Source organism: Pyricularia pennisetigena, chromosome 5 (genome assembly GCF_004337985.1).
Source record: "Pyricularia pennisetigena strain Br36 chromosome 5, whole genome shotgun sequence".
Classification (NCBI taxonomy): Eukaryota; Fungi; Ascomycota; class Sordariomycetes; order Magnaporthales; family Pyriculariaceae; genus Pyricularia; species Pyricularia pennisetigena.
The window spans coordinates 1359972-1383709 of NC_043743.1; the positions used below are offsets into that span (position 1 = coordinate 1359972).

The 23738-nt window shown below is 52.7% G+C and overlaps 8 protein-coding genes across 8 annotated transcripts; 6 read left to right on the forward strand and 2 right to left on the reverse strand.

Annotated features, from left to right (window-relative positions):
* Nucleotides 1–285: 285 nt before the first annotated feature.
* On the forward strand, nt 286–2358 carry PpBr36_08352 (uncharacterized protein; the record flags this gene model as incomplete). The annotated part of the gene is made up of 1 exon (XM_029895483.1): nt 286–2358. The coding sequence occupies exon 1, from the start codon at nt 334–336 to the stop codon at nt 2356–2358; it is 2025 nt and encodes a 674-aa protein (XP_029747362.1). The 5' UTR covers nt 286–333.
* Nucleotides 2359–4308: 1950 nt separating this feature from the next.
* On the forward strand, nt 4309–6657 carry PpBr36_08353 (uncharacterized protein; the record flags this gene model as incomplete). Its single annotated transcript, XM_029895484.1, has 2 exons — nt 4309–4523; nt 4590–6657. Coding segments are annotated over 2 exons (2283 nt in total), but the record flags the coding sequence as incomplete, so codon positions are not given.
* A 619-nt stretch (nt 6658–7276) lies between these two features.
* On the forward strand, nt 7277–7970 carry PpBr36_08354 (uncharacterized protein; the record flags this gene model as incomplete). The annotated part of the gene is made up of 3 exons (XM_029895485.1): nt 7277–7438; nt 7544–7648; nt 7749–7970. The coding sequence occupies 3 exons, from the start codon at nt 7277–7279 to the stop codon at nt 7968–7970; spliced, it is 489 nt and encodes a 162-aa protein (XP_029747352.1).
* A 1054-nt stretch (nt 7971–9024) lies between these two features.
* PpBr36_08355 (uncharacterized protein) lies at nt 9025–10965 on the forward strand (the record flags this gene model as incomplete). The annotated part of the gene is made up of 1 exon (XM_029895486.1): nt 9025–10965. The coding sequence occupies one exon, from the start codon at nt 9025–9027 to the stop codon at nt 10963–10965; it is 1941 nt and encodes a 646-aa protein (XP_029747355.1).
* Nucleotides 10966–11528: 563 nt separating this feature from the next.
* Nucleotides 11529–13277, forward strand: PpBr36_08356 (uncharacterized protein; the record flags this gene model as incomplete). Its single annotated transcript, XM_029895487.1, has 4 exons — nt 11529–11805; nt 11923–11993; nt 12077–12204; nt 12320–13277. The coding sequence occupies 4 exons, from the start codon at nt 11529–11531 to the stop codon at nt 13275–13277; spliced, it is 1434 nt and encodes a 477-aa protein (XP_029746950.1).
* Nucleotides 13278–13957: 680 nt separating this feature from the next.
* On the reverse strand, nt 13958–15734 carry PpBr36_08357 (uncharacterized protein; the record flags this gene model as incomplete). The annotated part of the gene is made up of 3 exons (XM_029895488.1): nt 13958–14207; nt 14276–14432; nt 15677–15734. The coding sequence occupies 3 exons, from the start codon at nt 15732–15734 to the stop codon at nt 13958–13960; spliced, it is 465 nt and encodes a 154-aa protein (XP_029747351.1).
* A 2705-nt stretch (nt 15735–18439) lies between these two features.
* PpBr36_08358 (uncharacterized protein) lies at nt 18440–19530 on the forward strand (the record flags this gene model as incomplete). The annotated part of the gene is made up of 2 exons (XM_029895489.1): nt 18440–19109; nt 19208–19530. The coding sequence occupies 2 exons, from the start codon at nt 18440–18442 to the stop codon at nt 19528–19530; spliced, it is 993 nt and encodes a 330-aa protein (XP_029747559.1).
* Nucleotides 19531–21384: 1854 nt separating this feature from the next.
* PpBr36_08359 (uncharacterized protein) lies at nt 21385–23503 on the reverse strand (the record flags this gene model as incomplete). The annotated part of the gene is made up of 3 exons (XM_029895490.1): nt 21385–22779; nt 22877–23237; nt 23355–23503. The coding sequence occupies 3 exons, from the start codon at nt 23501–23503 to the stop codon at nt 21385–21387; spliced, it is 1905 nt and encodes a 634-aa protein (XP_029747560.1).
* Nucleotides 23504–23738: the final 235 nt, after the last annotated feature.

Consider the following 23738-nt stretch of genomic DNA (forward strand, 5'->3'; position numbering starts at 1 on the left):
TTCTCCCCTTACCAACCATTTCTGACTTTGAGCTCATCACCATCAGCAAAACAGCCAACAGCTTTATAATCTTCTTGTGACCGTTTTCCACTTCTGCTTTATTCTCAAGCTGATCTCAGCGTTTTGCCTTGCAAGAGCATTCTCTGAGGAGTAAATACTTTCTTTCTCTTTGCCACCTTCTAAGGGCGAGGTAGTCACATACGATATCAACATTGCAATCTTCGTCCAATCGGTATGTCCTCACTCGTAATCCTCACTCTGACGCATGGCGACGAGATGCCATAGTATCGTCTCGCCCGTGAGAATATAACTGACCCAGTTTCCGAAGACATCATGGACAGTTTTCCTTACGAGGACAACTTGTCCGATAACTCCTCATTTGAGGTGTTCGGTGACGAGAACAAGAGCTATGCAAATGTGACAGGAATCGATGTTCTGCGGCTTCACGAGTCTCTTAAGAAGCGCAACAACAAGAAGCCTCCCTCTTGTACCATCAACTTGACAAACCTTGGTCATCCACAGTCGGCTAGTATCGTCACCGATCTGAGGGGAGAGCTTTGCAAGCTCAAACCCTTCAAGATACAGAGCTCGTCGGGCTGTCAGTCGGTTCTTGGTGAGCAGGACATGAACGTGTTGGCTACCACGTCACAGGAGAGAGACAACCGCTCTCGGTCGGCGATGACCTTCTCAGCTGATCCCATTGACACTACGCATTGTCACGACAACCCATACAGCGGCATGACCTCTGAGACTACCGTAAATGCCAGCGCAGAAAAAGGACAGGACCACACTATGGCAATGCCGTTGGATGGGAGCTGTATCGCAAAGCGCAAGGATCCTGTCAAGGCCCAGAAGTTCCAGAAGCTCGTTGAACGCCTTGTCGTCCAAGATGCCAAAGATGAAGATGATACTGGTGCAGACGGTAGTGACGCCCATTTTCAGCAACTGGATTTGGATCTCGCAGGGTCACTGAACAACGGCAGCCATACGAGCACCTATCCGGATGTCGCAAACCACCATGCCAATAGCGGAGTGTTTCACCATAAGGATTCGTCCGTCAGCGAGTGCTCGAACATGGGCGCTACCCCGAACCCCAGCCATGGCGGCTCCGAGGTTACGGCCGGCTCTAGTGTCAGCAATTACAATATCAACAATGGTGACTTCTCGGCGGATACGGTCGATGATAGGGGTAACTGGAACTTCTCGAACCATGACGGCGCCCAGATGCAATCGGACAAGCACAAGTTGAACAGCTTTTTTAATCCCAATGCCAACAATTTTCATCCCGCCCCGAATGGCTTCAACCCAAATGCTGCCTCGTTCGCCCCTAACAGTGCCATCCCAATGTCAGATGCAGCTGCACAGGCCGTCGAGCAGCAGAAGAAGCATCAGCTACAGCTGGAGTTGCAGCAGCAACAGCAGCAGCAACAGGCCCAGGCGGTATCTCAGCTGGCACACCTTGCCCCCCAAGAGCATCACGCAGCCACAATCAACATCGGTCACAATGACTGGCTCAACCCTCACCGTCATCAGCAGCGCCGACAGCCTCTTAGCAACATCTTCCCCGATACTATGCCACCTCATACTGCTGCTCCGGTTCCAGATGTTGGCCAAGATCTACTCAATTCACTTGCTGCGCAGCACATTGCCTTCCTGACTCAGCAGAACGCAATTATGGCAGCAACTATTAGCCAGCAGAGCTCTGCCGCATCGCTTGGAGCTCACAGCACTTTTGCTGGAATCTCACCCTTTGGTCTCGCAGACCCTATTATTGCTCCCTTCAGTCATCAGCTCCCCGGACCTCACATACCCCCTTTTGGAGGCGTTGGTAGCATGAACAATGGAATGCACACAGTCCCTCGCTTCCCTTCCCCGTTCCCCGGCCCGACGTTTGCTGGCCATCATGGCCAAGCCAGCCAGCAACAGATCCAGACGCCCCGTCACTATTATGGAGCTCATCCTGGTGGTTACGCCGGCGCCCTTGCCCCGCCGCCGACTGTGGGAATGCAGCAAAGCATGAACAATACACAGCATCCCGGATACGTCCCGGTTCAGCAGCGCTCTCTTGTCTCGCTCGCTGGTGCACCGCCCCCGTCGCAGGTGCATGCCCTGAGCTTGCCTCTGGCCAACCAGCATCTGCTTAGATTTGATGCCGACGGCAATCTCATCGACGTCCCCAAGCCACGCGACCACAGCGACCCTCAGTTGCAAATGGCGTACGAGGCAGCGATCGAATGGAAGAAGGCCAACCTGCCTGGCTATGCGCAATCGTGCCGAGAGCGACAGAACAACCGTATCGCAAACAAGCTCCAGGGTGGACGTCAGAATCAGGGCACACACAGGAATGTGTACGCCTAGAAGGCCGACCATCAACACACCCCCAAGAAAAACGGCGGAGAAAACAAGAAAAAAACAAATACAGCGGGGTGCATCAAGAGTGAGAGCGCAGCGGTATTAGCGGCGTCGTCACCATCATTGACGGGTAGTAAAGTGGCAGCGAGCGCACGACAGCAGTGTGCAAACCACGATCATGATACGGATAAGAAAAAGACGAAGAGAAGTGACAACAGTTGGCGGAGCTCTGAGGAGACGGCGGTGGGCTCGGAAGATACAGCCGCAAGTGTTGCGGATACTGTCATCCAAAACACGATGACAAGTAAGGACGTCGGTCTTGCACTGAGCCCCACGTCATCTGTCAAAGCAGCCTGAACCTTTTGGGGAGCGACCACAGAAGTACGCGCGGTACGCCTCCTATTGTGAAGCATGTTTGTTTGGTGTTCAGTTCGACCGAACAAATGGGAGGAGCAAGTCTTGTTTCTCTACTTTTTTGTATGACTACAAACGTTGGCTTTCGATGGACTGGAAACTTCTGTTTGCATGGGGGGAAAACTGGTGGTATGGATGATGTAGCGGTGGAAACTGGACGCCAACATACCCTTGACTTTGTTATTTGTCTTATTCTTTCTTTCTTTCTTACCTTTTGCCATTGTCTCTTCCTTGATCAAACATCTAGCCCCTCTCTGATATTCTTTTCGGTAAGAGGTTGGATGGACTGTAGAATGACTTCTAAGGGCAACTATTTCTTTTCTTTCTGGTGATGACGCCGTTGGAAAAACGGATGATGGGGGATTTTTAACATATGCTCTAACTTGTCTTTGGTTTTGGCGGTTTATTCTTTATGTTCTTATTGGCTCTTTGGGGCAACTGGAACTAGAGAGTAGGGTAGCTCGAGAAAAGAAATAGAAGAGCCACATTTCTAGTTAAGCAGGCAGACCTTGTCGTTGCCGTCGGCATGAAAGAATTTTGAAAGTGATCAAGCAGCTCAGAAGTGGCAACGCAGCGACGCGGCCTGGCTATTATCATACCGATTCTCATTTTTCGTAGGAGAGGATTGCATTCTCAGACTGGATCTAACGTCATCATTACTTGGGGTAAAATGCGTCGGAGATGGCCGAGCTTGTAAACCCGCCTCTTTCTCTTTCTACAAAATGCGCAAAGGGGAAGATGCCACGATCGTTCCTTGGCCATCCCGTGGTGCAGATGGTTATACAAGGTCAAGCAATCTGACAGCTCGGCGTGCAACTATCATCAGCAAACGTGTAAGCGGCTTAGACAGTACCCCAAAAAATGAAAATTGTTCCTTATTTGCGTCACACCTTGTGACGCTTCAGGCCCAGAACCAGCAGGAACAGGTGATATTTTTTTATATTTAAGCTCAGATGATGGGTTTCGGACATTCTGTACAGCTACCTGATTGTTCAGCTTTTTTTTTCTTCTTTTTTTTTTTAAACATTTGCTAAAAGGGGTTTGATGTTTGTGTTTTTTTTTCCCTGGGTATCACAAGGGATAAGATAACAAAACCCGTGGCCTGGGAGCACAGGAAACCCGAGAGCCAGAGTCATGGGTTGTAGACAAACTGTTCTGGGTCTCGCAATGATTGGCTCGAGCGGGTGTCTAGGATTTGACCGTGCTGGCAGTAACAAGATGGCACAAAATCTTAAAACTAAGTTATTTCCCGTCGGGGAGCGACAGAGTCGTCGTTCGCGTGGCATGAGGCGACTAGATTGCCTTCCCGCGCCGGGGCGCAAACATGAAAATCAAAGAGACAATCTAGCCAGCGGAAAGTGTGCCAGGCATAGATGGACCCGAAGACTTATATCCAGCCCGGCCTCTGTGATGACAACCCGCGTATGCTGGTGGGAGCTTGATGCCTTTGTGTCTTTGTTGAAAGATGTCGTTCTTGCGTGAACAATTGCGCCAAAGAACTAGCCCCGTCTTGCTCCCACAACATAACGTTAAAGCTCAGCGTCCTTGCTCGCAATGATCCGTTCTCGAAAGAGGAAAACAGATCATTCCTCTGCACAGTTGCGGCAGGGTGTTGAAGCCGGCCGGTCCAGAAGACTAAACATCGAAAGGATCACCAAGGGCGATTCGAGCCATCAGATAGTCCTAGGCCTCGGCAGGGCCTCATTCACAAAGTCGGATTCGCCAGGGAAGGTCGGGCAATGGTTCGGTTTCCAGACGTATTCTACATACATGTATTAGTGACTGCATTTCAAGATTTACTGACCGCTCAGGTATTTATTTAGTGTATCTGACCAGGTATACAGCCCCAAAGGCCGGAGATGGTACGCACGCAAGTCCCTGCCGGGGACGTCAAAGACAGACCTCAAGCAAGATATGCTGCAGCAAGACCACATTAGCTTCATCAACGAGATCGAGCACCTACGGTTGTTGCGCCACAGGCACATTGCCAGACTTGCTGGAAGCTACACCGACGTGGAGGGGATCGCCTACCTCATGGAACCCGTCTCCGACACCACCCTCGACATGTTTCTCGAGGGGCAACTCGACCATGACGCCCGCATCCTGCTTCGGCAGTCGTTTGGATGCCTTGCTGCTGCTCTTGGTCACATACACGGCCACTCCCTCCACATCGAGCAGCTTTCCAGCGGCAACATCTCTGTGCATCGCGGCAAGCTCTTCATCGGAGGCTTTGGCGCGCTGGTGCAGAACCCCAAAGAGAGCGCGTACGCTGCTCCTGAGACAAGGGGAGTGTGTGACGTGGATGGGTCTTCAAGGGACGTGTGGGCGCTCGGTGTGATCTATCTGGAGATCCTGATGCGGCTCCATGGAATGCGGCCCAGCGAGTTCCGCTATTGGGTCCACATATACAGCCAAGAGGCATATGGCACGGACAAAGAAGACAGTCTCGTCGACTGTGTAGATAAGTTCATGACATTTGTGGAAGGCCAAGGCAGGCCTCGATATCAAGGGGCAACAGCGTGGACGTCGGCTCTTCTGCGAGAGGAGCCAAACAAGCGGCCGGACTGCCAGGCACTGCTGCAAAACATCCTGGATTCACGGTATTCGACGGAGTTCTGCTGTCCGGAATGTCGTCGAGCTTCCGTGAGCAATACGCTACGCCAAAACAACAACAGTCTTGCCCTTGTCAAGGTTGGCCATGAGACTCTAAGAGGGCTTTTTGCATGCATCCCATACATTGGTGCTAAGCTGCCGCACAAAAAATGTCACTCAAACAACAGCACCGCGAGCGCCAGGAAAGTTCGCATGGTCCCAGTGAGCGAGGTCAAAGGCCCAAATCATGACAACGCTAGACCTGGTCTCATCAGAGAAATCACCGAGGAGGAACTGCCCTTGACAAGAGCCACATCATCTATGATGCTTGGGTTTGTACGAGATTCAGAGGAATGGTCGCCCATCAAGACAAGTTTCGAGGCTCCGGCTGAGAGCCGCCCACTGTTCGCATCAGCCTATGATCTTGATGACCGGGCGTCGGCCTGTCTGCAGCATGGCAAGCCTGATAAAAGCAGCGAACTGTCGCCAATACCTTCTCGCTTCAGCACGCCGCCTCAGCCACATAGAATACCCAGAGAGACTTCTCCAGCGCCGCCTAAACACGATCCACCCCCAAGAGAATCAGACGAGGTCGTCGCTCAGAATCTCAGCCGCGGGTGCATCCACGGAGAAGCAAGTACTGTCCAAATCCACTTGGAAGAGGTACTTGAGCGTCGGCTCGACTCTAGTTGTGACGAGGCTTGGTTCAAGGCGGTTCGCGGCAACACCAAGGGACATGGCGACTGTGTACGCATTTTCCTCGAAATTGCAGGCAGCGACCTTGTCCACAGAGTAGAGCCCGCTTGGGGTCAGAGAACCGCGCTGCTTGTCGCGGCGGACAACCCGAATCTCGCAGGAGCAAATCTAGAAGAGCTCGTGGCTCTTCTGCTAGAGCACGGGGCAGATCCCAACGTGGTCGACTCGCGGGGAGATCATGCCCTTGCGAAGCTCATACGGCGCGGTGGCGATACTTCGCGGACCATAGAAGTCATTGCCAGGTCGCAAGGTGCCGACCTCAACAAGCCTGCAAGTGGGAGTCTGGACAGCCCTCTCCATCTCGCAGTGGAGCAGGCAAATGTAGCTGTCGTATCGCTTCTGCTGCACCTCGGGGCAAACGTCGACCCCGTCAACGCAAATGGGTTGACGCCACTGGAGGCTGTCGTGCTTCAGGTGTACAAAGCTCCAGGTTTGCGGGCCAGTCAGGAACAGGCAGAGATTTTGCAGACGCTGTGGGATTTTGGGGCCAGGAGTGACAGAGTGAGGAGATTCTATCTCGCCCAAGAGGAGGGCATTGCTTAGGCAGGGTAGTGACAATATGTGTGATGGCAGTCTGTCCTTTGTTGATTTAGAATTAGTTGAAGTGCAAAGGCTAGTTAGTGAGTAGATCAAAGATGAAAAAGTCACCACCTACTTGGGTTTGTTTCTCCGTGCTTGTTTAGGCATTCAGGCAATGTTTGAAAGAAAACAGTGGAGAAGTGGGGGTGCGGGTGCGGAACGCAGACAATCGAAGCTTTGACGTCCACGATAGGCACAACTTCCTTATCACTCCAAACCAGGTATATATTAACATGTTTGCGTTTGCTGCACAAGTCTCAAACTTCAATGACATGTTGATAGTGTACTTCCCTCAATCTTGTTGCTATAATCTTCACCAGGATTGACTTGGAAAAGAGAGAGGATTGGTAGGTCTTTCCACCACGTCATTCCCACGAGACCACGTGACTACGCGAATGTTTATCCCGCCCTCTCATCCCAATTTCATGCCGCCCTCTCTGCTGGAGCGCGTCTGGTCTTCAACATAACCACTCCAACTCGGACCAATCTTTAGTGGGAAATATTCTCAATAATCTCACATTAAATAATATCACAACGTCAAATCAACGACCTCTATCAGCAATCCACGCATCTCGAGCCCATCATGGCCCCAAAAATGTCAAGTAAGAAACGCGCTCGCGACGAAGAGGCGCAGTTCAGCGGCAGCGAGGCCGAGACGAGACCGGCACCGGTAAAGAAAGCCAAGTCAAAAGGCAGCAATTCTGGTGGCTCTCAGGTCGATGCAGAGGGTAATCCTTTCTGGGAGGTGCGTTCAACCAGCCTGGGCGCCTTGGCTTGCTCAACCTCCCCAACGACCCTCACAAAGATGGTGACGTCGCAAAAACTAACAGGCTTATGAGCCTTTTCTCAGATTGCCGACAAGCGCCGGGTTGGCATCTCACAATTCAAAAAGATGGATTTCATCAACATTCGCGAGTACTACGAGGCTGGTGGTGAAATGAAGCCTGGCAAGAAGGTACGCGAAGCAGCTTTGCGTACCCCGCTCTCGCATGGGTGAGAGAGCACAGGATTCTTTTGCTGCTCAACCTGCTAACAACTGTAAAACCCATCTTCAGGGGATTGGACTTACAGTGGATCAGTACACCGCTCTGTTGAAAGCCATTCCCGCAATCAACGCCGAGTTGCGTAGCAGGGGTCACGACATTGTTGATGAGTCCGATGGCGGCGGTGCCCCAGTTGTCGCAAAGCCTGAAGGCAACGCCAAAAAGTCGACAAAGAAGCAGGAGAAGAAGGCCAACATCGAGGCGACAAGTGACGAGGGCTCTGGTGCCGATTAAGTTGCGAGCTTTGGAACCTAGGAATTCCACTGCCCTATGATCTTTTGACTTTGCTGTACTAAAGGATGAAGTCTTGTTTTTTTTTTTTTTTTTTTTTTTTTTTTTTCTTGAGAATCTGATGAAGATATGAAACTTGGCATGACCGATCGATGGTATTGATTACAAAGGGGCACGGCACTTTGGTTCTCGCAGGACTTTTGTAAATAAAAGTTCGTCTATCTCACCCTGAAGTCTTTTCTGACAAGGGTGCAGAACAAGACATTTTCGGCGCCTGTATCGGATCGTCCAGCGTGAGGTGCCGGTGGCTTATGATTTCCGGTTGAGCCCCTGACTGCCGCTTTTAGTGCCCAGCCTGAAAAACCCCTGATGGTTAGATTAGCATACAACGTCAACCTCCCAGCCCCGCGGTTGTTTCCCTGGCATCACATCCAGTACTACTCTGCAGCATGCATCAGCAAATTAGCGTATCCTGACCTTCCCGACACGGAAATGTTGAACGCTCTCCCCCACATTCAATTGTGTTCTAAGAATACTTTCGCACATTAGCGCATGTTTACCTTCCCGACCCGGAAGAATGATCGCTCTCCCCCAAGATGGGCGTTGAGATGCGACCAAAGCTGTCGGGAAGATCGCCGTTCGTTCGTGACCGCGCGTCGTAGCGAAATCTAGTCTCGGGTGGCAAAAGGCCCCTTACTCATCGCGGGAGTTGCGCGCTTGCGTCTGTGTTTCCGCGGCAAAACTGAGATTGCTTTCACTAGCCATCATTCCTCTACCGGGCGGTTATGTGTCAGGCTCGGGATGGCCGGCTTGAGCGATCACTTCCCAGGTTCGCAAGGTTGCATCGAAATGACGACCTCGGCTAGCATTGATGGGGATGCTGGACCGGCCAGGGCTGCAGCAGATCCAGTGGATACTGCGGGAGAATGCTTTACAATTGCCGATATATTTATTTATCTGTTGAGGGTGTTGCCCCTCCTCTGCTACGATAATTGTTTTGCATCCCATCCGCTGGATCCTGCCCACAAAGACAATTCTGCTCCTACCAAGAGTCACAATGAAGCTCCCGCAGTTATTGGGCCAGCTGTGCCTCTCGTTCACACTGGCTGCTGCCGTGGACTTGACTGGTTATGAGTACATTGTGGTCGGGTCAGGGGCTGGTGGCGGTCCGCTGGCCGTACGCCTTGCCATGGCCGGCAAGAAGACGCTGCTGCTCGAAGCAGGTGACGACCAAGGCGCAAGCCACAACTACACCGTCCCAGCATATCACTCCCGCGCGAGCGAAGACGACGCCATGAGCTGGGACTTTTTCGTGCGCAACTATGCCGACGAAGCCCAGCAGGCTCGCAACTTCAAGACGACGTACGAGACCCCCGACGGGGGCGAGTACACTGGCCTGAACCCTCCCGCCGGTTCCAAGATGAAGGGCGTCCTCTACCCGCGGACCGGTACCCTCGGCGGATGCACGGCGCACAACGCCATGGTCACCATCTATCCGTTCCGCTCCGACTTTGACGACATAGCACGCCTCACGGGCGACGATTCATGGTCGGCCGGTAACATGCGCAAGTACTTTGTCAAAATGGAGGAGAACCGCCACCTCCTCCCGGACAAGGCGGGCCATGGATACTCGGGATGGTTGACCACCCAAACCGCTCCTCTGACCATCGCCCTGGGCGACCCACAGCTCCTGGGCTTCTTTGTGGGCGGTGCAGCTGCGCTCACGTCCTGGTCGACGAACCTGGTCTTCAATCTCGCAACCCTCTTCGCCGGCGACGCGAACGAGGACTCGGCCCTGCGCGACAGTAGACCCGGCAACTACCAGGTCCCTCTGTCGACGCGCGATGGCGCCCGCGTCAGCTCGCGCGACTTCATCGTTGCGGTTCGCGACGCCAAGAATCCCGACGGGAGCAAGATGTACCCGCTCGACGTCCGCACCGACGCCTTTGTCACCAAGGTCTTGTTCGACAACAGCACCACGTCCCCAAGGGCCACCGGTGTCGAGTTTCTCGATGGCAAGTATCTCTACCGCGCCAGCAGGAGATCCAAAAACGCAGGCCCCGGCGTGCCTGGCACAGCGACAGCCTCGAGAGAGGTCATACTCGCAGGCGGCGCCTACAACTCGCCGCAGATCCTCAAGCTGAGCGGCATAGGCCCTGCGGCCGAGCTCCAGCGTCTGGCCATACCGGTGGTCAAGGACCTCCCGGGCGTGGGCAGCAACCTCCAGGACCACTACGAGGTCTCGGTGCAAGGGACGATGCCTTCGGACTTCTCCTCCCTCCGGGGCTGCACGTTCGCGCCTGAGAGCACCGAAGACCCCTGCCTGACGCGGTGGGAGAATCCGATCCTGGGCAACAGGGGCATCTACTCGTCGTCCGGGTTCGCGACGGCGCTGTACCACAAGAGCAAAGAGGCCAAGGGCAGCGACTGGGACGTGTTTGCGTTTGGCGGGCCGGCCGACTTCCGCGGCTACTTCCCGGGCTACTCGGTCAACGCGACGGCGCGCAAGAACGTCTTCAGCTGGGCCGTGCTCAAGGCGCACCCGCGCAGCGCGGCGGGGAGCGTCACGCTGCGGACCGCCGACCCGCTCGATGTGCCCGACATCGTGTACGACTACTTCAAGGACGGCGGGTCCGACAAGGACCTGCGCGCCATGACCGAGGGCATCCGCATCGGGCGCAACGCCCTCAAGCTGCAGCTGCTCGGACAGCCCCTCCACGAGGACCTGCCGGGGGATGACGTGCAGACCGACGAGCAGATCGCGACCTTCATTCGCGACACGGCCTGGGGCCACCACGCCTCGAGCACCTGCGCGATCGGGCGGGACGACGACCCCATGGCGGTGCTGGATTCGAGCTTCAGGGTCAGAGGCGTGAGCGGCTTGAGGGTCGCTGATGCCTCTGTCTATCCGAGGATACCCGGAACGTTCACGGCCGTGTCGACTTATATGATTGGGGAGAAGGCGGCCGATGTTATTCTTGCGGGAGAGGGTGCCTAAAAGAGGTATTTCAATCTGCCGGAATAGCGGGAAACAAGGTCCGAGTACATACTGCGAGTCTAGGATCTTTATTACTGGTATATATAATTAAAATGACTGTATATAGGCCGAGTCACACCGGGACGATTTGGCTCAATTTTATCCCCTTGTAATTAATAAACCAAATGAACCTTGTATTCTAACAATATTCATGTAAATTTTGCAAAATTCAACAGGAAGGATTTTCCGTAAAAGAAAAAAAGCTGCAAAAGTAAGGCTAGTGTACTTTGTTTGTTAGTTAGACAACTTCCTGAATTAGGGCAGTCTAAGTCAATCACCTAGACACTTACCCTGCACCTACGACGACCAGCAAAATTTGGGCCCGCTTAAACCAATCCCTGCCTCAAAAAAAAGCCATGGAAAACACGCTGAAATTGAGAAGCTGTTGGTCACTTGATTAAACCGCGTCGCCATCTCTAGGAAGAGTAACCGACAAACCAACAAAAAAAAAAAAAAAAAAAAAAAAAAACAGCCCATGGCAGAGAAATGCATCGCCTGCCCCCTCTCAAAACATCTGTCGGAACATGCCCCTGATACGACCGGGCGGCGGCGCCCTGGGCTGGGCAGCGACGGCGGCCGCACGAAGTCGGCATGGACATCTCGGACGCTTCCAGCGGTCCTACTCGGCCAGAGCCTCAGAGCCGCTGCGAATCCTCTTTTGCGGCTCCGACGCGTTCAGCTGCGAGTCGCTCCGCGCCCTGGACCACGTCCGCCGCAGCGAGCCCCGGCTCGTCAAGTCGATCGACGTCGTCACTCGGCCGCCGAAGCGGACCGGGAGGGGATTGAAGGTCATTAGGCATGGTGAGTTTGTTTTTATCTTTTTTTTTTATCTGTCGACAACAAGGGAAAGGAAAAGGAAAAAAAAAAAGTTTGTCCCGCAACCGACTCACTGCTGTACTGACACTTCTCGACTTAAAGCCCCAATAGAAACGCTGGCAACGGACCTGCAGCTGCCCGTGCACCCGTTAGACAATTTCCGCGGGTGGGAGGTGAGTTTTGAGAACAAACGGTTGCGAAGCGAATCAAATCACTATTAGATCCCATCGGCTCACGTGACAACCTCAAACAATAGCTTCCCCTTGTGGAAGGCGAGGCCATCAACCTGATAATCGCCGTGTCCTTTGGTCTTTTTATCCCTTCAAGGATACTCAAAGCTGTCAAGTACGGCGGGCTGAATCTTCACCCTTCCTTTCTTCCCGAGTAAGACCACCCAAGGGCAACGCCTGATTGATTGATATTGTATCATTCTTCTTTCTTCTCTGCATCTCCTGTATCAGCTTCATGACTGACACAACCCTCCCATCGATCCAAAAAGCCTCCGCGGCTCGGCCCCCATCCAATGGGCTATAATGCTCGACCGCCGACACACCGGCGTGACCCTGCAGACCCTCGACGACAAGGCCTTCGACAGGGGCCTGATCCTCGCCCAGACCCCACGGCCAGGCATCCCCATCGCGCCCGACGCCACCACGGCCGACCTGACGGCGCAGCTGGCGGCCCCGTCCGCGACCATGCTGGTCGCCGGCCTCCGCGCGGGCCTGCACGTCCCGCCGCTGTCGCCCCTGTCCGGCGACGCGCACGCCTCCCGACCGGACTTTCACGCCCGCAAGCTGACAAAGCAGGACGCCGAGCTGCGGTGGGACGAGCTGCTGGCCCGGCGCTGGAGCTGCGACGACGTGGGCCGCCGCCACAGGGCCCTGGGCCCGCTGTGGGGTAGGACCGCGTCGTTGGTGCCGCCGTCGGCTGCGTCCAGCGGTCTGCCGCAGCAGCAGCAACAGCAACAGCAACAGCACAAGAAGAAACGCAACGTGCCAACCGAACCCCAGCGCGTCATCCTGGAAGGCATCTCGCCGTTGCCCGACGGCCACTTCTCCGAAGCAGACGAGGCTCGTATCTGCGAGGCTGTGCAGCGGGTGGTGTCGGGCGAGCCGTCTGTAAGCGACGAGAAGCAACCGCCATGTCGCCAGCTACCCCTCAGCCTGCTCGCGGTCGAATGGGAGATGGAGCCGCGACAGGAGCGAGGCGACACGGCACGGCGCTACAAGACGTACTGGATTCCCGAAAACCCCGACAAAAGCAACGGGCGGGCAGTCTGTGTCTTGGTGGGCCTGCAAAAAGACGACGCGTCTGGCCCTCTGGTCGATTATGCGCCATGCAGGCTTGGCGTCGAGTCGATGAAGATGGAAGGTCAGCCCTCGAGGCCGGCGTTGGAGCTGGTCAGATATCTCGGCTCTCGGGGTCCGCTGCCGTTGGCTACAGCGCCGACCAACTAAGGTAGGGCGCCACTATGCATACGGTGCGTTCCAGCATATTATCAGGCCACCTACAGGGTCTACTAATTGGGCCAGATTTGTACACTAGTGTAATAACAGGTAACCAAAAACTGCCGGATTGGATACCGGACCGGGACTTCAACGTCATTATCGTCGTGCGACATTTTCCATTTGCTGTGTTAATTATCATGCTGTCAATTCTTATCTGCATCAGAATTGCAAGCACTTTTACATTGCTACTGGTTCCAGAGTTCCAGACGGTTATCAGCCAAAAAAAAGTACTTTACATTTGATTGGTCGTGTTTTTACGTAGCCGCATAGAACCATAACACATCTTTGTGGTGGTAAATCGACGATGAGGCTCGGACTCTATACGGAATCCATCTCCCCCATTCTGCCAGTAAGAATCGATCATAATGTCATAAACAAGATAATGAGAAAGCCCACAGATATCAGATCTGAAGGTCACAAGTACTCCCTCGCCCCAAATTCCAGGTACCGACCGGATTTGACAAAATACAAAAAGGTTTTACAAAGCAACGACCGTTCCGTCCGCCAGGGAATGGAAGCCATACCGTCACAGGTTGTTTGCACATAATAATAGATCAAAGAAAATTCCCTTTTTAACGGGCGGAATCTCTTTTTCCGTCGTTGGCATTGTAGCATTGGCATCAAGAGACTTAGAGATTCTTGGCCATCTTGTCCTCGCCGTTGACACTGCCGTTGCTGGACGAGGTGTCCGTCTTGGCCAGGGTGTCTTCGTCATCAAGCTCGGCGCCCATGCTCTCCTCAAACACGGGCTCCGGCTCGTTCACGTCGAACTTTGTCTTGAAGTCATACTGGCCACTGGTGTAGCTGCTGCTATTTGACCGGCGGCGGGCATGAGCAAAGGTAAAGTTCTCGTCGAGAACTTCCTCGCCGGCGTTACCCCTAACCAACGTTATACAAGTCAGCCTTTGATCATCAAGAGTTTTGCGTTTCTTTTTATTTATACGTACCAGTTGGAACGGCCAGCACCGTTCTTCTTAACCTTTTTAGGCTCGCAGTCGAGGAAGCCGTGCTTGGCAAAGTACTTCGGAATATGATCCTCTGGGAGAGCGGTACCGTTGGCGAGAGCAGCGTGGTTGCGGTTGTTGGCCTTGTGGGAGCGAGTCACTATGTACATGGGCCGAAGCGGTTAGCGTTTAAGCCATGTATCGTAATAACCATTACTTGCAGGAATTACAGATGGACCATAAGCCGACTTACTGATGAGGGTTGATTGATGATGATTCGGAAGGTTTAAAGACTGGTTTCCGGTGCGATGGAACAGATAATAGGATTATCAGAACCAAGGAGGCTTGGTTCGAAAGGTGTTAATATTTGGATGTCGACACGGATCTTGGGATGGAGAAGTCCCTTTGCTGTTGTTAAGGTTTGACGTTAGTATGACGGCCAAATGCGGGGTCAGCCATCCAAAGCTGGGGGAGCGGTCCGTTCGGCCTGCGAAACTCGGCGTTGGCTGTCTTGTGTATGTGGGAAGGAAGGGATTGGATAGAGTGATAACGTGACGTGAACAATCTAGATGCTAGGGATCAATTGATGGGGGGATGAAAAATTCCTTAACTTACTGTTTAGTACTGGAGGATGATGGCTTGTTATGGGTTGACGGGTCGTAGTATTCGTAGTAGTCGTAGACGTTGATTAAGTGCGAGTCTTGGTAGATGGGTGTAGTACAAGCTGGGAACAGAGGGTAAGAAAGATGGAAGTTGGAGTTGAATTTGTAGTGTTAAGACCTTGTGTCGTCCAGAGGTTGAAAGCGCCGTGAATAGAAGATCCTTTACAACAGAACTGTGATGAGGTGATGAAGGAAAGAGCACGCCTCTGATGGAGGAAGGATCGGGGAAGCTACTGCCTTTTAAAATACGCGCATGCTGGGTCTCTATGCCCATTCCATCTGCCGCCTATCCATGCCTGGGCGTTTGTTTGCTGTTTGGTGAGGGGTGCCACCCAATGGGGATCTGCAGATTCGACGAGACAGTCCATCCATCAGGCGAGTGAGCTACCTGCCCATTCATTGCATTACTCTGCCCACACAGCTCCATCCTCGTTGTACTAGTAAACCTTGGAGGCAACGAGTTTGTTTATTCCCACTGTACCAGGGATAGTTGCCTTGGTTCCATGCTACCTCGACATTGATGCATGCTCCTGGAAGACGTACGTGTTAATTACTACTACTGGAATAGGGTAATCCTGTCGAATGAACACTCCTCTACGGTAGTTCACGAACTTTCCCCATTTGACAACCCTTGCTTCTCCGCTGAATGGTCAATGGAGCTTTCCCGAATAGTCGCGTGACCTCACCCAAGCAGTGGACTGACTTTAATTTGGCACGAGTGGGTCCATGGGCTGCTTTCTACCGAGATCCTTGGAAACATCGAGAAACGGACGAGACCTGCAAAGATGACAAGCTGGCATTTTCAAGAAACCCTTTTTTTTTTTTTTTTTCTTGGCCCACGGCCGAATCAATCGCAATTGCAGAATTCCGTCAATTCGCTAGCAAACTGACAAAGCTGGATCAGCTCGTGGTAGGTAACTACAGGCCCCTACTTGCAGCGCACCTCGGGCCAGAATCTCGATGGGTCTGCCCACGTTCCAGTCTGCGTGCGAGACCCAGTCAATGCATGCTGCTGCCAAGCAGGAATGCCGGGTCGCACAGCCCCCCCCCCAGCTTAGCTGGTGTCAGGGTCTTTCAGTCTGCTGAGATGCTCGAGCTGCAAAACGTTCCACCCTTTGCGCAATCTGGGCGATTACAATGCGTAATTACAGTAGCATTTGTTTGTTGTTCTAGCGTATCGTAGAAAATTCACTGTAATTCTGCATATTTCTCCCTCCAAATCCCTCACTTCAAGCCTTTCATTTGCTTTCCCTTAGCAACGAAGCTCCTTGCCTAATACAGCCATGACCAAGTCAAGGACAAGACGTTGCGTGACATCACTTCTCTCCCGCTGTAGCTCTACTACCCCACACAGTACCCCTGTCTCAGGTACGGTCGGGACGATAGCTGGACTCGTAGAATGCGGGGTACTCCATACTCATCGCCAGGACCCTTTGGTAATCACCCAGCAAGCCAGACAAGCCCAAGAATTGTATGTGTACGTGTGGTGTTCGAGGTTAATTATCGTCACGAGGTTCTATTTTACCGTCTCTTCTTTCGTACAGTGTGTGCGTGTGTATGCAGTCATCCGCATCGGATCAATCGGCAGGCTTTTTTGAAGGATCAATGAGAAAGTCCCTTAAGGGTGTTTCATTTCTAGAGCCAAAGAAATGGAAAGCCCCTGGACGTCTGCGGGTTGTCCGGATGCCCTAGTCGCGCAAGCCGCTGCCTACCACGTAACAGCTGGTAGGCGGCTGAGCTACTTTTCTCTCCGTTTGGACAAAAACATCATCGGTGCAACTGCTTTTATCCTATACCCGGTACGATGTACAGGCTCCCTAGGAAAGTGAATCTTGCATTTCCTGTTCACGCCATTAGAGTGGATTCTTACGTATTTACCCCTGAGTCACTCAATGTCATGAGGCTTCAAGATGATGGGGAAAGGTCGAAATGGATCAACACTGTTCAATAGGCAAAACTTCTGTGAGCCGCATTGCAGCGGGTCCACCGGCACAGGCTAGAATTCCCGGTGGATGTTGGGGGCTGCTGTTCTTCGGCAAGGTCAGGTGGACTGTGTGGGGCTAAAATGTGCCTGGCGGTTTAAGTTCCTGGAAATAACTCACTATGGTAGCCAGCATTAACAGCTATACTAAGCAATAAAGGATAGGCAGCTGGCAGATGACGGCGAACATACGAAATATTATCTATGTTTTACACTGTTTACAGAGGTGATGTATGTTTATCACGTAAGGTTGTCTGTCTACGATGGTAGAGCAAAAAAGAGAACCCACCAGTAGCATCGCATCTCACATTCATGCCAGATATCGCTAGAGCAGAAAGTCAAGGATGATCTGTGAATCACTCAGAACCATTTAAAAATGCAACCAAAGAACCCTTTAGCAGTACAAATACTGACCAGAACCCCCCAGAAGCATGAAATTAGATATTGGTAGATATTTGCTTGCCCATCTAGAAACACCTGCCTGTCACAAACACCTCTTTTTTTTCTGCATATTTTGCTATTATGGTCGCTTGATCGCCTGTACTGCGTACGGAGTACTCGTATACTCGTCTCCGCCGTATTTGACCATGAATCTCGTCTATATCTGAGTCATAAAGCTGGATGGAGAGTGAATCAATAATAGTGGTTGGGGTTATGGGTCAAGCTCCGCCCCTCAGCCTGCTTTCCCCGTTCTCTACAAACCGATACTGTACATACTATGTAGTCCGTAAATAGCAGTTTGCGGTGTTGCCTCACTGTTCGTATCGACTAGCCTTTGTTCTCGTGACCTTACCGGTGGACTCCGACAACGGGATAGGCAGCAACTGACTTTGGTGGCTAACTTGGTGGAGAATGTTGCGGAGTTGGGATGGAACCGACCGATATCGGAGCCTGCGTTATCGCTTATTTGAGATCCACCCAAAATTGACTAACACCGGAGATGCCTCTTCAAGGCAGATTAAAGAATGAGCAACAATGGATGCCAACGGGCACTTTCAGCATCTGTCTCGAAACCGATGAGATGAAGTATCTCTGTTTGTTAGCTGACCAATCAATTATCCCTTATTGAGGATAAATGACAGCCAAATGAGCGAAGAGCGCATACTAAGGGGGAGAAGGGCCCCACTGTGTTTTTGTAAGGCGAACTGCTGTCAAGTGCATTTGTAATTGCAGTAAAGAGATTGATAAGATTGATTGACTGGAACTGTGATTGTTTTACATGCAACTCGACCAAAATCAAAGTCTGAAAAGGCAGCTTGACCTACGTTTTTTTTACCACACAACAACTCAAAACTCTCCGTTGCTTCATTGGATCCTGAAAGTGAATTTGAAAGTTTTCCAAGTCGACCAACTTCTCTGACACTGGATTGCAATTTCGGCGTTTGATCGGATTTCAAGTACAGGTGCCCCTCCGCCCGATTTGACGCCACTCGCGTACCCCGCGAACGACGAGGGGACAAAAAGAAAAGAAGGAAAAAAAAAAGTAAAGAAAAGAAAAAAGAAAAAAAAAAACAAAATTACGCGATGTCGCCCGCGACCGTAACAATCGACACGACGCCCGACTTCAGCAATGGCGGCGCACCACACGCCACGCTCCTTCTGGCACCGCCTGCCATGGCGGCGCAGCAGGACGCCATGGCCGCCGCGCTGACGGACGCGGCCCCGCTCGGCAGCAGGCCGGAGCTCTACATGCTGGACCGGCTCGCCGGGGGCCTGACGAACCTGGCGCCGGCCGCCTACGACCTCGTGCTCGTCCTCGCGTCCGGGCCGGACCCGCTGCTCTCGCGCCGCGATGTGTTCGCGAAGATCGCCGACGCCATGAAACCCGGCGCCAAGCTACGCGCCCGCGACGGCTCGCCGCTCGATGCCGCGGTCGCCAAGGAGGCCATCCTGGCCGGGCTTGTCGAGAGCGCAGAGGGAGGCTACGAGAAGCCCGCCGAGGAGGAGGCGGCCGTGCCGCTGAGGTTCCTGAAGAAGAAGAACAAGGCCCCGTCGGCTGGCGAGGGTGGTCCTGTACAGAGCCCCGCCGTCGCTACACAAACGCCCGCGCCGGAGCCGGCTGCGGCTGCAAAATCTCTACCAAACGGCGTGGTGATGGTGGATCTGAATGACGACTTTGACGTGTCGGACGACGAGATGATCGACGAGGACGAACTGATGACGGAGGAGGACTTGATGCGACCAATCCAACAACGTATGTGCAGTCTTTTTTTTTTCTATCGCAAACCCTACCATTTCTAGCATCACAATTAGATACTAACATGCTTTTTTTTTTTTTCCGAACGGCTACAGCCCCCGAGTGCGCCCCGAAGCCGGGAAAGAAGCGGCGCGCATGCAAAGACTGTACATGCGGCCTGGCCGAGCGCCTCGAGGCCCAAGACAAGGCGCGGCGCGACAAGGCCGACAAGCAGCTGCAGGAGAAAGCGGCGGCGCCCTTCAAGCTCGCGTCTGAGGACCTCAATGAGCTCGACTTTACGGTGCAGGGCAAGACGGGCTCTTGCGGCAGCTGCGCTCTCGGCGACGCCTTCCGCTGTGCGGACTGTCCGTACATCGGCCTCCCGGCGTTCAAACCCGGTGAGGAGGTGAAGATACTCAACAACGTTGCGCAGCTGTGAATGGAATCTCTTTGTGTTGTAAATGTGATACCCTTGCGGTGGGTTTCGTTGGCATTGCAGCTCCAGCGACATATAGAGGAGTGGGCAAGTTCGGGGAGTAAAGGCGTTCTGGGTTGTCAGATGATATGAAAACAAACGCATTGTTAATTTTTAAGCCGTTATTTGTACACTTGAGTTCATGGTCCAAAAACAACCTAGTTCCTGCGGGTAACTCAGATACTGTCATTACCCTATCCTCCGGACTGTCAGTCCAGTCCATGCTCTTGGGAAAGCCGCCCGGGCCTTGTAAGGGTGCACGTTTACCCCGGACATTGCTCTGATTTTTCACTAGATTCCAAGACCCGCCTCTTTCTCTCCGAGATTATCAGAGAGCTGCTTGGCTCATCGGATGGCGAGGGGCTACGTTCAGATGGAAAAGCGGTCAGTTTCCGAGACGTCGATTTTACCCCATGATGAACCCTTTCCATGAGAGCGGCTCCGTATCACGAACCTCTTGCTTCCGGTCCCGCCACTTATCACAGCCGGCGGAATCTACTTGCATGTAATGTCGGTAGGCTCAGCCTTTTTTTTTCGGAGACCTCATACCACTCCCCAAGGAGAGTTGCGCGCCTGCTAGCGCCTGAAGAAGGAAACTGATCCACGATCCTTTAAACTCAATGCCAAAGTCGGATATAGACATCTTTCAGCATTATAGGCGGGGCCGATATGCTTGCTTCGACTCGAAAACAGGATCCTGGGTCTACTGACACCGTGGGCTTTGGGAACTTGCGGGTTGGAAGGGTTGAGCCGTACTCTGTGAGACATGACTACTTTAAGCCAACGCACATTTACCAATTGTGTATGGCAAAACTGCAAGGTAAATTAATTGTAACAGATACATAAAAATCCCTCAGGTCCGGAGTTGAAGAGCCTTTACCCGAGGCAGCTATTCTACCTGACTTGTTTGGTGAACCGTACGAGGACGGTTGTTTTCCGCAAGCTGACGTTGTGTTGACAAAGCAACAGCAGTCTGTCCTGTTAGACCTATCTACTTGTTCGGCTCTTGTCGATTAGCCAAATATTTTCCTTCTGTAGAGACTATGGTTGTAAGTTAAAAACGAGACAACTCTCTACAAACCGTGTTGTGGGCTAATTTGAGTAGAAAAGAAGCCAAACATGTCTCTGGTTGTGAGTCCTTAGAAGCTGGGATAAAAAAAGAAAAGGCCGACAGTCATTGCCCTATATCAAGCGGTAGATGCGCAAGATTCGAACGAAGTTAATAACAAAAGCCCAGGGGGAAGGAATCAAGCACGAGTACGTCTAGGAGCAACGAAAGCATCCCTCCATTTCCGAGATCCATAACCCTTCCAGTAAATGGGATTTTCATGACTTTATTCTGAATGATCGCTGCAACAGCCAAGTTGCAGTGAATACCTCCATCCTGCATCGCGAATCATCTTTTGTTTCCACTAAACTCAAGCCCGTATACAGGCATGAGTGCATTTCAAAACGGACATATACGTGCACAACGACGAAAACAGAGACTCGCTGAAAGCGTACAAGGGAATCGTACAATATATATATAAAAAGAAATCCGCTAAACCCTTAAACGCCTGGAGTTGAAGGCTCATGTTGCTTGGTTACCTGCCCATACTCCGTTGAAGAAACTGCACAATGTGCAGCGTGTTGTATCAATCACCTCACATCTCGTGCGCAGGTGGCTGTTTTGTTTGTCCGACACGACGTTTCGCCATCTCGTGGGCAAACAAAACTCATCGCCTTGAGGAATGCGGCAAGAGTCTTGAGCGGCCCGAGACGTTCGGTTTGGTTGGGAACCAGACATGCACAACATTCCACCTCCCTCACAACTCATGCTTATCTTCCCTTATTGCCACTAGGGCCGCCCTCCTTGCGCGAGCCGCTGGCATCTTCCTCATCATCGCTATCGGCGCCGACGCTGTACCTTGCGTCGGTTGGAGTCTGCGTGTGCAGGTCATCGAGTTCGCTCTCGTCGAAGTCGCCAGCCTCCACATCCCGACCGTTTTGGCGCTTGGACCTGAAACCCTCCAGGCCGGATCCGCTGGAAGTAATCCGCGAGCCGAGTCCTGGGAGGCGCGTTGTAGACTCGCTGGGCGAGACGCCAAAGATGCCCTGGTAGCCCCGTCTCCGGCGGCGGTCGCGCCAGATGTACCATCCCCAGGCCGCGGCTGCAACGGCAACGATGACGAGGACGACCTCTCCCGACTTGCGGTAGGCGTACCACTTGGCCTCATCAAGCTTCTTCTTCTCCTCCTCCTGTTTGGAAGTCGAGTTGCCGGCCGCTCCGCCGACCGTTGTCTCGGGAAGCTTCTCGCCGTCAAGTCGGCTGTCGGTGGGATTCCCGCCAATGCTACTGATGTCAACGCCCATGAACCGGTCCAGCATGTCGCGCGAGCGCCGGGGGAAGTCAAATGGAACCATGTGCGACGACTCCTTGAAGAGTACGTAGGTCAGGTTTCGCGCCTCCTGCCAGAAGCCTGCATCCTTGCCCTCAAAAGTCCAGTCGCGCCGCGGTGCCCAAGTCCCAGGGGTGACCTCGAAACCCTTGCCACCGTTCCATGTCATTTTCCCGATGAACGCTTCAGTTCCTATGTGGTTACAAATCAGATCCTCAGCTCCCGAGAAGAGCAGAATGGGGACCTCCTCCAGGATCTTTGGCAGCAAATCAATAGAGGGCTTCGATTTCTGAGCCTTGAAGCTCTGTCCGACTGCACCAGTGCACTCCGTCCAACCACTGGCCTTATTCGGGTTGACATGTAGAGCTTCGACGACGTCCTTCCTCCTAAGGTACGGGGTCACGCTGGCCAAATCCGGCGGCCAGTTCATTCCACAGCTCGGGTAAGTGTCCCGCAGGCGGACATCATACATGTTGACACAATGCCTCTTGCCGTCAGCCTCGACTTTGGAGCTGAGCTTGAGAAGGTTTTGCAGAACGCTCTCGCATTTTGGAACATCAACCTTGGGTCCATTGGCCTCCCACTCCTTCACGCAGTCTGCCTGCTGTGACTCAAGGGTTTTCGCCAATTCCGAGTTCTTGTCAACGAGGCCCTTTGCGTAGGAAAAGTCCAGATACGCTCGGTACTGCTCGTTTGGTGCGATCCATCCATTACCAATTAGGAGACCTTTTAGGTTCCATTTGATCTTGGTCATGGAGTTCTTGTTGCGGTCGAGTATGTGTTTGGCGATGTATGGGATGTGTTGCCCAGCGAAGGATTCTCCTGCGATGTAGATCTGCAAAAGAATAGGACTAGATTAGTAAACTGCACAAATTGACAAGGCACAATATAGCCCCCCAAAGACAAACAAAACAGGCCCATGTTGCACTTACGTCGTCTTGTGAATATTCTGGAAACAGCTCAAAGAACTTCTCCAGAAAGATGATGAACTGATCGGCCATTTCGTCCAACTCGGTCACGTAACTATCAGTGTTGACGTAGCTGAAGCCGGTGCCGACTGGGTTGTCGACGAACATGACGTTTGCAAACTCGTGCCACGATCCCTCATTATGCACAAGTGTGTGGTCGTCTTTGAGTCGGTAGGGGCCGACCTCCATGAGAGCGCCGTCTTCTGAGCTGCAACCGGGGCCTCCATTGAGCCAGATTACTGTCCTTTGCCTATTGGCTATGTGTTTATTTTGAAAGTGCCAGAAGAAAAGGTTGCCGTTCTTTTCGGGGGAGACTTCTATATGACTATTTTTCGACGAGAGGAGAGGAGTGTTAGCAAAGCATTCGAGTGAGTTTGCTGAGCGCATTCTTCTTCGTCGCTCTCCATTGTAGGGCCTTTCGTGAAACACGACTTGTGCTTACCCAGCATGCATTTTTACTAATGGCCCTGGAGGCGCGCCAGGAAGTGATCGCACAAAGTAATCACCGGCGCTCGAGGCCGCGCTGACGGCGGCGCTCCATGAAAGCGCAAGAAGCGCGAAGATAGAAGCCCGACGCATCGCGAGACTCATCCGATGGAGGATGTATGATTATCGAGAGATGGGTGCGTCGCCGCTATCCCCTTCGACCGGGAAGGAGAGAGAACCGTTTTCCGGATCGTCAGGGCGATGGGGAATCGTGCTTGACCGGGAAGCAATCCAGGAAAAACGACAACCGATCAAAGAAACATTGAAGACAACGGGAAACTGAAAAGCAAGCACGGCAGGCCTGGGTGTGAATAGAGGCTAAATCTTGATGATGAATGAT